At 37.2% G+C, this 11,847-nt stretch overlaps 1 protein-coding gene across 2 annotated transcripts in view; it reads right to left on the bottom strand.

Moving 5' to 3' along the window:
- Nucleotides 1-437: 437 nt before the first annotated feature.
- LOC108989616 overlaps nucleotides 438-11,847 on the bottom strand; it is a 17,441-nt gene continuing 6,031 nt past the window's right edge. The window contains exons 2-11 of one of the 2 annotated variants that reach the window (XM_035685055.1): nucleotides 8,394-8,457; nucleotides 7,807-8,083; nucleotides 7,413-7,681; nucleotides 7,119-7,328; nucleotides 6,916-7,008; nucleotides 5,720-5,815; nucleotides 4,885-5,585; nucleotides 4,678-4,767; nucleotides 4,201-4,258; nucleotides 438-746 (exon numbers count right to left, since the gene is read on the bottom strand). In XM_035685055.1, coding sequence (XP_035540948.1) covers nucleotides 5,208-5,585; nucleotides 5,720-5,815; nucleotides 6,916-7,008; nucleotides 7,119-7,328; nucleotides 7,413-7,681; nucleotides 7,807-8,080 — 1,320 coding nt within the window. In that variant the 5' untranslated portion in view covers nucleotides 8,081-8,083; nucleotides 8,394-8,457 and the 3' untranslated portion in view covers nucleotides 438-746; nucleotides 4,201-4,258; nucleotides 4,678-4,767; nucleotides 4,885-5,207. The remainder of the gene's footprint in view (nucleotides 747-4,200; nucleotides 4,259-4,677; nucleotides 4,768-4,884; nucleotides 5,586-5,719; nucleotides 5,816-6,915; nucleotides 7,009-7,118; nucleotides 7,329-7,412; nucleotides 7,682-7,806; nucleotides 8,084-8,393; nucleotides 8,458-11,847) is intronic. The other variant, XM_035685056.1, reaches the window with a different exon arrangement.

Raw genomic sequence — 11,847 nt, 5'->3', positions numbered from 1 at the left:
ATAAAAGTCGCCACAAATGACGAGACTAAAATCGCAGCGATCTCAGTTTTCGTCGTGAAATTTGCTATTCCTACGAACGAGAAGTCGCCGCAAATAAAGTTATCACCGCAAAATATAGTCGCGTCGATAATGGTCGGCGATGTATGGTCGCCGCAATAGTTTATTGCATTAGTGTATTTTTTTATGCCGGCGAGTTTTAATTCGCCGCAAATATGATTTGGTTCTTTTTTTTTTTTTTTTTCATTCGCCGTTTTGGCTGGGCTACGTTTTCACACATATAATTAATCTTGAAAACACATATTGCACTACTTGTTATTAAATTCAGGTCAGCCACTAAATATATATTTAGTATCGACCTGAATTAAGATAAGGTATGTATTAAAAAAATAATCAGAACCATATAAATAGGAAACATTTTCAGCTCATAAATTAATACATTCATTCATTCCAAGTCAGTTACATAGAATGCACATTAATGTAATTATGGGCTACACTAGGGTGTACCAATTGGAATCCAAAACCTACAACTCAACTACTAAATATCTTCTAAATAATATTATCTGAAAATGTTAACATTCATTCAATATTTGGCAATTGTCCTGCACCTGAAATTTTTCTTACTCAGCTATTTCAATATGCACCTGGGCATGAGGTGTGGGTAGAACAAGCTTCAACACGACTGCAACAATGCCCTTAAAATCTCAAAATTTCTGGATAGTTCCCATTTTGATATCTCCAACTCCAATCTGGCAATGATACACAAAAAAACAAAACAAAACAAAAAAATACCGTTACAACAAAATAAACTTCACTACTGTGTATTGTTATATAAATACACATCAATTATAATGATCTTTTCATAAGCAGTAAATTGACTATTTCCCAGGAGGTTATCATTCTACTATACCCCAACCTTTTACGTGGTTTCTATAAAGGTTTCTCTAATGTCACATATTGAGAGAACCAAGGTCATTTGGTATTCTTAATAGTGAAATTCCAAAAAGATCTACACAACTCAGTGTTAGAATCTATTGTGAATTCTCTTACTGTTTGCTTATGGTCTTCCTCAGAATTTCTTCATTTTTTTTGAAAATAAGACTCCACCATTGAATCCCCTCATATGCTCATGATTAAAGTTAGTCAATAGCTAGCTAGATAATTGTGCCCAAACAGAAGCAAAGCAGAAAATAAATTCTAGAAAACAGCAGAAGAAATAATTCACCTCAAACCAATACATTTAATTCCCTGTTCTCTTAACATTTCAACTCTTTTATTTGTCATTTTCTCTTCCTTTATTCCATCACTCCATCTCAACTTCAAAAGGTGACATGAGAAGTACCAAGTGAACTCAAAGGCATAACCAAAACCAGCTCTAACCAACCAAAAACAGAATCCACAAAACAAAATTATGCACATCCAAATGAGATGTTGCTCAAAAAACTGCATGCTGCAGTTAGGAAAAACAAAAACCAAACTTGTTATTAGTCTAAAAACTAATACTACTTCAACTCACCAAGCATTCCAAGGTTGAAATGTAAAAAATGACTGGATGTAGAAAATAAATTCATGAAAACAGCAGAGGAAATAGCAAGATCTCAAACCAGTACATTTAATTCCCTGTTCTCTTAACATTTCAACCTCTTATTTTTCATTTTCTCTTCCTTTATTCCCACTGGGTATCTCAACCTCAAGAGGTGGTGACATGAGAAGTACCAAGTGAACTCAAAGGCGCAACCAAAACCAGCCCTAGGCAACCAACAACAAAATCCACATTACAATATTATGCACATCCAAATTGTCCAATCTTGCCCAAAAAACATATTGCACAAGTTAGGGAAGCTGGGGCCGTGCAAGTCCGACCCACTGCATCACAGTCCACAAGAGTGACTGGATGCGGGGCACCTTGGGGAGGTTGAAATGTGGAGGTACTGTTTTTCTTTCTAGTATGGGAGCTGGGAATATGGTGACTTTTCCATTGAATAGTGATCTGTTTGGCTGGGGTACTGGGAGTGGTACTGCTCCAAGGCCTCCCATTTTGATTGGTCTTGATTCCAAGTGAGATATATATATAGTGGAAATGTTAGACTTGAGTAATTATCAGGGATGAAGAAGCTAGCTAGGAGGAGAATTAATTAAGAAGAGCCTTGGTCAGGAGAGATCACCCTGTAAATTTTCCCTTCAGCATCAAAGTTAAAAATTGTTGTTGATATATCCAACATGATATTAGTCCTGATCTCAACTTGTCTCTCGGAAAAGAACCAAGAAAGGGTTTCTTGATCGAAACCCAGTTAAAAGCAAATTTTAACCAATTAAGGATTGATCTGCAGACTTCTCGGAGGCCAGTCATGAGAAACCATTTTCTTTTTAATTTCTAGGCCTTCATGATCTCCCTCTTGATCTTTCCTATGTCATTTCTTCGACCTTTCTTAATATCTCTGCTTCTTTGAGCAAGTTTTAGGTGTATATTCAAATAGTTCATTAAATATATAAATCATCATTTTAAATGTATATATATGGCTAGAACTGCATGTATTGAGGAAACAACTTGTTATCAACATTTCTATGATGACATATAAATATAGGGCAGCTAGGGGCACTAGCTTATTAGTGTCTTTCCATCTCTCTGATGCTGCATGCGCACTTCATCAAATGCCTTTTTCCTGTTTTAATGATTGAATATAAGAATAAGAAAGCGTTTCTCAGTTATTAATATATAGTTGGTCTAGCTAGTGTGTTGGATGCATTATATATAGGAGAGGAATTGAAAAGGAGGTGGTTTGGTCAACCAAACCAAGTAACTACCAGTTTAGATGGTTTTGCCTCAGAAACTCTACAGTTTGAAGGGGGAGCTTGATAATAATTGAACAAGTTTTAAAATTGAACTTGAATTGTGAACCCCTGCTCTATCCTCTACATCATTGTCCATGTATAATATATCTATCAACTGGTTGTCACGTCCAATGTCGTAGCGACAAGGACAATATTAGTTTCAAAACAATATTAAAAATGAAAATAAAAATAAAAAAAATTCTGCAGCAATATGTCAATTTTATAAATTTTGATTGTTTCTTAGAGACAAACCAATCAAATCCTACTATGCCAGCTCAGGGAACAGTCCAACAAAGCTTTTCAATAATTAAGTATTTAAGTGCATATATAGAGATTTAATTCTAGGTTTGTGAAAACCATGTGCATGTTGTATAGGACGTCTTATCTTGTGAACGGGCTTCCTAGCTAGCAACCTGAAAGAAAGATGAATTAGAATGGAATCATGCATTATTAATCTAGTAGTTTCTTTAATTTACACAAATTAAAGAAACTATTGATACCCTTCCTTTTTAACAATCAGCTCTTAATTTGTGCATATATATATATATATATATATATTTATGTGTGTGTGTTGTAGTATATGGTAGATGCATGAACCTGCTGAAGACCCTAAGCCCCAAAATTAGCTTGTTCCTCAACAGCGTAAACCCCAGTTTATCTTCTGAATTAGTCTAAAAACTAATAACATCAGCTCACCAAGCATTTCGATTCTTGACTTGTAAAAAATGACCCAAAGAAGAAAATAAATTCATGCAAACAGCAGAGGAAAAATGACCCTATTCTCTTAACATTTCAACCTCTTATTTTTCATTTTCTCTTCCTTTATTCCATCCCTCCATCTCATCCTCAAGAGGTGATATGAGAAGTACCAAGTGAACTCAAAGGCACAACCAAAACCAGCTCTAAGCAACCAAAAACAGAATCTAGAAGACATTATCAAGCACATACAGAACTTTATTGATGGCATCTTGCCCAAAAAACATATTGGGGAAGTGGGAATCACAAAACCACTTTAATGAAAATGATCTAAAAACTAATAACAAGTGTCACCCAGCAAGTACTTATCAAAAAAACGAAAAAAAAAAACAAGTGTCACCAAGCAAGTAACAAATAATGCATCAATGAGGGGCCCTATTTTGCCAGCTTTAGCAGCAGGTGTAAAATTGACTAGCCGTATACTTCCTAATCCTATTGCAATATTTTGACTAGGGTCATGAATTTTTCTAAACAGGGACTTGTACCAAAATTTAAAACAAAAACATAAGAACCCTATAAGTGCACTTCTGACAAATATTGATGACAAAATAAAAGATTAACTTAAAAAAATCTAAACATCCTCCCGAAGACAAATGGAAGACAAATCTTACTTACTTTGCTGATTTTGAACCAAACCTTTGAGGTGATAGTGGTGGATGAAGTTGAACACTTCCTGCATCGCAGTGGTAATCCCACAAAATTAGAAGACAAATATTTTTTAATAAAAAAAAATACACACACACAATATCATTTTTGAGGTTTGGAGATAAATGCACCATTTACTTCAGAGTGACCATTTAGAGACCAAGCCTTGGTATTCTAAGAAAAATAGAACAATAAAAAGGATCAATTACTCTAAGAGTTTCAACCATTAAGTACCAAGGACATTCGTCTCTCTAACCTCAGACACTCCCTCCCTCATCTCTCTCATGTGTACATATTTGAGAAAGTCCCTTGTTAACAAATTACAACTTTAATGTATAAAAAACAAAATGGGATATCATGTTTGTATCATTATAAAAATGTGTACACCAACTTTAAAATGCCATTGAAGATCTTTTATGCTAGGAATGAAAATGACCACACACATACCTAATTGCATTCTAGATTTGCAATCCAGCTGCTCCATCAAAATTTCCCTTTCTTGACTTGAATGAACGGTTTGTTAAAGCCTGTCAGATTCTAAGAAAATCACCTATATTACTTATAACCAGATAATATGATATTTGACAAAATAGTTGTGTACCACAAATTCATAGGAGAAGGAATCAAAGGACTTGCATAACTTATAGCGATTACCTTCATTGAGCTGCACTAACAATAACCCTGAGAATGGTTGCCGTTCAAGGTGTTGAAAATTCATTTAAGCCCATACCATTCAGATCCTTACCCAACAACCGTCTAGATAATTGGAACTTATGATGTTGGCTATCACCAAACTTTCCATGCCATATATAAGTCCAAAAAACTCCCACCGACTGCCCACACCTCTCCCACAACACAAAAGTAGACAACCTTGGGATAAATATATATATATATATATATATATTTATATATTGGCCACCCACGATCTCTCACTACCAAAAATTAAAAAACCCCTTCCCTCATTTCATAATCGAGGTTCACTGGGTCTCTCCAGAAGAATGGAGAGACCCAGGAGAAGGATGGAAATTGATGAGGAACATCCTCATCATCTTATCAGTTTCATTTTGCCGCTCACGAAGTTCTCGCAATTCATCTCTCACTTCTTCAAGCTGCGTCTTGTAATTGTCGGCATCTTTCTTGTCATTGTCGGCATCTTTCTTGTGTTTTTCGATTAAGGCAAGGTACTCTCTTTCTCGTTCACGGTCCCGTTGTCTTGTCGACTCTGGGATGACCATCTCGCCTAACCCCCTTGCATATCCTGGTCTCTGACCAAGTACCTCCCTAAATACACTCGCAGCTGCCTCATCGGTGCGTTGTTCAGGCTCCAGACCATCCATCTTGCCAACCATCTCCTTCTACACATGGAAATTAATTATATGGTTATTCTTAAGTCTTGTGATGGCTCATGAATAAGCCACTAAGTCAAATATAAAGTAATTGAAGGTACTATTTCGTGCAGCAAATAGTGTTGAATATATATCGTACTCACATAAGTGTCTTCAGCGGCTGGGGTAACAAATCTACCATTCTTCTTTGACCAGCGGGTCTCCTTATAGAACTCCACCAAATTCGCATTCGTAGCCCGCTACAAGTGTGTGGAATTAGAAATATTATTAGATCGAAATTTTGTTGAAAGGGCCAATCATATAAAAAAACTCATATAAGTACAACCACACAAACACTTCAATACAAAACTAAAGGCCTTCATACCTTATGATGCACATGAGTGGACATGAACATTTCTGAACAATGCACTCCACAAATGCAAGGCAGAGATTCAGACTATATTAAACCAATAAACATACAAAGCTTCATACTGAAGATCAATCATCTTTGAGCTTTTCTACTGACAAATTGTATGGAAATGAAAAAATAGTTCACTCTCTCAGTCTCTCTTTAACTGAAGAATATCTCTCCTTTCAAAGACTTTCTAGAGAGGATAGAGAGATAGGAGCATTACTTCCTCTCCTCCCCTCTTTCCTGCTCCCATTCCCCTTCCACAAACCACACAAACATTTGTTTTTCTTCCCTTTTTGTATGGTTGAAGCCAGATGTGACATTTCTGTCCTTGAAACCCATTTTCTTCCCATTTTTCTGGGAGGATTCCTCTATTTCGCTAATTGATTATCTCCAATCACAATAATCAATTAATTTGTTTTAAAATTTACTCAAAATCCATAAAACAGACTACATTGAACACCATACAGATTCCAGATCTATATAAACAAGATCCAGAGAGAGAAAATCATTAATCCCGCAGAAAAATTACACTGAAAAAAAAAAGATGAAAACACAAAATCCTTCAATTAGCAACATTTCTTGTAGCCATCTTTCTTATTTTTTTCCTCTAATTCTAAATAAGAGGTCCTTCTAACCAATTATTATGTCTTATATTATGTAAGCAGTCTCCAACTCTATTATTATTAGAATCTAAGACCTTTATGTTTTGATCGAAAAACTTGTATTTCATTAGATCAGCGAACTGTACAAACTATGTGGCAATTTTTTATAGGAAACAACCTTCTATGCGTTATCAAAATGGATATGACCTTAACCAACGTGATTCTTCATGTTATGAGCAACCTAACAAACGTCTAATGAAATTAGTGGAACAGTATAAACAATGCAGCAAATGGGTTGTGACCATACAAGTTACGGCAAAAATCCATTTAATATAGATTGTACCTTCTTCTCCAACATCCTAACAAAGGATTTTCGGCCAGTTGTGTGGTTAACGGTTTGCCTCTTTCTATTCTCCTGATTTTGTGCTGAAATTTTCTGCCATTAACACACAATGGTAGCTTACACACAAGTTGCATAATAAAATTAAAAGTACATGACTTGTTAAATTCCCTATGTTTTTTTTTTTTTGAATAAACAATGTATACCTTGAATTTGTCGGTTCCCCACCTCTCACACAACTTAACCCAGACGTTGTCGTTGACCATGGTACACCCAGAAGCCAATGCTTCTGGGTGACTTCTGTACGATAAATATTTTTTGTGTAATTCGTGATGGAATGCATTGAACCGCTTACGCAACTGCTTTAAGACGGCCAATCTATGATTCTCTTGATCCCAATCCAACACAAAGTCACCCTACATGGATGAAGTTCACGTTAATGTCATCTTGTATTGTACGCACACTTTCTTACCCTCAATATGAAATAACAATTGTCTTACCCTCACACGTTCGATCAACTCGTTCTTTTCTGCATCAGGCACATCAGTCCACCTCGCATAACTCATGTCGCAATGTTGTTTTACTATTTGTGTTACCCGTATGGTGAACATGGATGCGTTCTCGCAGCACGGGGCTATTTCACCGTCATTAATCTTCAAAAGCACTTTGCCGTACTTTCTCGCTTTCTCGAACTCAATACACTTAGCAGGCCCACGTCTACGTTTGGGCTGTTCTTGATTTGCGGCAGGCATTGTGGGGGCTGTCACATCTATATTTCAAGTTCATAGAAAAAAAAGACATTGAGTATCAGTCTTCATATTTAATCTTTGTTGTTTACACATAATGTCCTACGGGTTTTGTATTGAAAAAAAGAATAGAAATTATGAGCTGTACCGATATTGTCTCCATTAGGTAGGGGTTCTATTACGGGTGACGATTCTCTATTCGGCCCGGGTGGGGGCATTGGAGGTGGACATGGTGGCTCCCATGGATGACTGGGAGGCTGCGTTGAGTCATCCGAGCCTGACGGATCTGCATCTGAGCCAGTGGAATGGTATGAAGCGATGCGAGCTCCACGTGGTCGGCGGGCTCTACATGTGTATGGTACAAATCGTCGAGCACGAATACCTCGTGCAGCCCCTCTTCCTCGAAAACTCTCCCATCGCATCACCTACATTTGTACCACATTCCAATCAAAGGTTACAAAAAAGCCCAATCCATTTTAATAAATCATATTATCCACCTTAATTGAAACGTGACTCTAATACCCATCTTTTAGATGACTACTATCTACAAACCAAATGATGAATATTTTATTTTGTTGCATACACCTATATATATAGCAATCTCTTTCAAAATTGTAATATGATTGAGAAACAAAGTTAAAGAGTAGGGTTTTCGTTTGTTGCAATGAACTAGCATACATAAAAAAGATCACACAAGTGGCTATAAGAAATGCAGGCCAATCGTTGCATATCTACCTTGAATGTTGATGCTCCTCATTTCTTGCCCTCACACGTGCAACGCTGTCTTTTTTCCCCCCACCTGAGATGCAATAATATCAATATATTAGGAACATAATAACTTAGAAATCCCAACAAATATTTGATGTTATAAGATAAACTATAAAACACACAATATCATCTTAATTATTAGTTCAGTCTCCTCATACATGGGTTGTAATTCATGGTTATTACGAAATAAATCAACACCGGTATTGTAGTTTTCTTTTATTAGTTATAGTTAATGGTAACTTATACTTTGTTCATATGACTCACACGTGAAACTAAGTTTTAAACAAACATTAAACGTCTACTTGTCAAATCCACACAATCAATATCAGCGCCTATACTTATAAATAGATAGACCAATTTGGAACTAGAGGTAGCTATCATTACAACTATATTCATAGTAAGTGTGCATTCAGGATCTATGACTTGAAAAAAATATTGATTATGAAAAGATACATTACTTGATCCAAATTGCTCAATCAAAGGTAACTTGAGCATGATAACTTAGTTGAAAGGAACATACATGTAAGCTTGTGTAATTTATATCTGCCACATACCCATTACAAAAAAGGTAAACTATGGTGATTTAAGTGCATCAACTTTTTAGCTGGTTGTCTATTCTGACACAAACTCGTCGTCTGTGGGTAGGTCATCGTCATCTGAATATTCCCCATCACCATAACAATCTCCTGAACTAGAAGCAATCAGGCCATCGTCAATAAAATCTGTTGAATCCATGTTTTGACCAGCCAAACCAGTGACTTCTCGTGCATCAATCAAGATAGGTTCTATATCATTCCTATTCAATGGAGTTGACACTGGACATCCATCACAATGCAATGGTGCATAATCATATGATGATTCATTTTCTTGATAGGCATCATCATCACTTGATGAGCCATCCATATCTTCTAACACCCTTGGCACCGGTGGAATATCATATACATTCCTATTCATGTACTTTTGCACCACGAACCATCTCCCTTTTACCCTTATATCTCTGATGTAAAAACACTGGGAAGCCTGGCATGCTAACACAAATGGTTCATCCTTATACCAAGTTCTGTCCATGTTGATACTGGTCATATGGTTATCAACTCGTATCCCTCGTCTTGGATCACCAACGTCAAACCAATCACACATGAACAAGTACACCCGACGCCAACCCATATAGCGTAACTCCACGATCTCATTAATAACATTGTAGAAATCAACATTATTTGTACTTTCGTCACCAGTTACCAACACTCCTGAATTTTGCGTACGCCTTTGAAGTTCATGCTGCTTTGTATGGAACCTTTTACCATTTATAATGCAAGCAGCATAAGATGCAACCTTAGGTTCAGGACCGCAAGCTAACGCATACAGATCATCAGTCACATCAAGTGGGTTGGTGATACGCTGGGCCTAAACCTACAACAATATTGGTGGGAGGTAATTACTTATAGTTTGTTAATTAACTTAGTCAGAAAATATCAAGTTCATCTAACTAGAGAGGGAGCAAGCTAACTTACACGTTTCCTGAACCAAGTTGGAAACTCAGTTTGATGTGTTTGATTGATACAATTTGGGCTATGCACCTTACATTTCTCGTAGTGCTCCCTGCAGTTGGAGAGCACAAAATTTTCCCAAGCAATATACGCAAGTTACGTAAGGTGTCAACGAAAAGCCATAAGAAAAAAAAGTTCAAACTTGAGAGATAATGGATGCTTACTCTAGGTAGTGTCCAATCTCAGTGCAGTTGTTAAGGATTCCTTAAGGAGTTTATCTGATAATTTCAAGTTGGAAGCCACACCCATGAGACGAACTTTCTGGTTGAAAACCTTGAATCCATCTATATTCTCCGCTTCTCCACCATCAATGTTGTGGTCCATTCGAGTAAACTTCGTCTCAATATCTTGGAGATACATTGAGCAAAAAGTTAGGCATTCGATGTGAATATAGGCTTCGGCTATTGAGCCTTCTGGACGAGCTTTGTTCTTAACATACCGCTTGAACTTGCCGAGATACCTCTCAAATGGATACATCCACCTGTATTGTACTGGACCCCCAAGTATGGCCTCACGGGGTAAGTGGACAGCTAGGTGGACCATGACATCGAAAAAAGATGGGGGAAATATCATCTCCAATTTGCATAGAATTGTGACGATATCAATTTGGAGTTGAGATAGACGGTTAACATCTAGGGTTCGGGCACACAACTCCTTGAAGAAAGTGCTCAGTTCAGTCAAGGCCAAGGCAATATCAGTTCGTAAGTACCCACCAATAGCAATAGGAAGTAATCTTTGGAGAAAAACATGACAGTCATGACTTTTCAATCCTGAGATTTTGCAATCACGTACAGAAACACAATGCGAGATATTGGAAGTGAATCCATCTGGAAATTTCACATCGGCCAGCCATTCACAGAATTTATTCCTTTCATCACCGTGTAATGTGTACAATGCATGTGGCATTGTAACACGTTCACCTTGAACCTTCAAATGTAATTCTTTTCTAAAGCGAAAAATCTCCAAATCACGTCGAGAATTGATATTATCCTTGGTTTTCCCAGGAATGTTCATTAATGTGCACAAGATGTTATCACAAATATTTTTCTCAATATGCATGACATCTAGATTATGTCGAAGACGCAGGGTTACCCAATACGGTAGCTTGAAGAAAATGCTATACTTTGTCCAGTTCAACTCTTCCGTAGTGCATTTTCTCTTTCGACCAGATTTACCAAATTGAACATCCCCAAGCATCTATAGTTGAGCCAAAACATCAGCTCCTTCTAAAATCCTTGGTGGCATGCGTTGATCTTCTCTACCATTGAACAAATGTTTTCTCATTCTCCACGTGTGATCTGGCGGCAAGAAACGACGATGTCCCATATAACAATGTTTTCGGCCATACTTCAACCAGATGGAATCTGTGTCCACATTACAGGATGGACATGCTAATTTTCCTTTTGTTGACCAGCCAGAAAGATTCCCATATGCTGGAAAGTCATTAATTGTCCACATTAAAGCAGCATGCAACATGAATGTTTCCTTTGTAGAGGCATCATACGTAGGTACCCCATGTTCCCAAAATTCAAGCAGTTCATCAACTAACGGTTGCAAGTAAGCATCGATGTCATTACCGGGAGATTTTGGCCCAGGAATAATGAGGGATGTCATGAGGAATTGGTCTTTCATGCACAACCACAGAGGCAAGTTATACGGAACCAGGATTACTGGCCAAATGCTATACGGTTTAGACATATTGTTGAATGGATTGAAACCGTCACTTGACATCCCAAGCCTTACATTGCGAGCATCCTGAGCGAACCAACTATGTTCTTCATCAAATCTCTTCCACGACTCAGAGTCTGCAGGATGTCTCAGGCTAGCCTCATCAGTCGGCCGTTGCTCTTTATGCCATCTCATATCACTTGCTA

The sequence above is a fragment of the Juglans regia genome, chromosome 14 (genome assembly GCF_001411555.2).
Source record: "Juglans regia cultivar Chandler chromosome 14, Walnut 2.0, whole genome shotgun sequence".
Lineage (NCBI taxonomy): Eukaryota > Viridiplantae > Streptophyta > Magnoliopsida > Fagales > Juglandaceae > Juglans > Juglans regia.
This window is presented reverse-complemented; position numbering and strand designations above follow the sequence as displayed.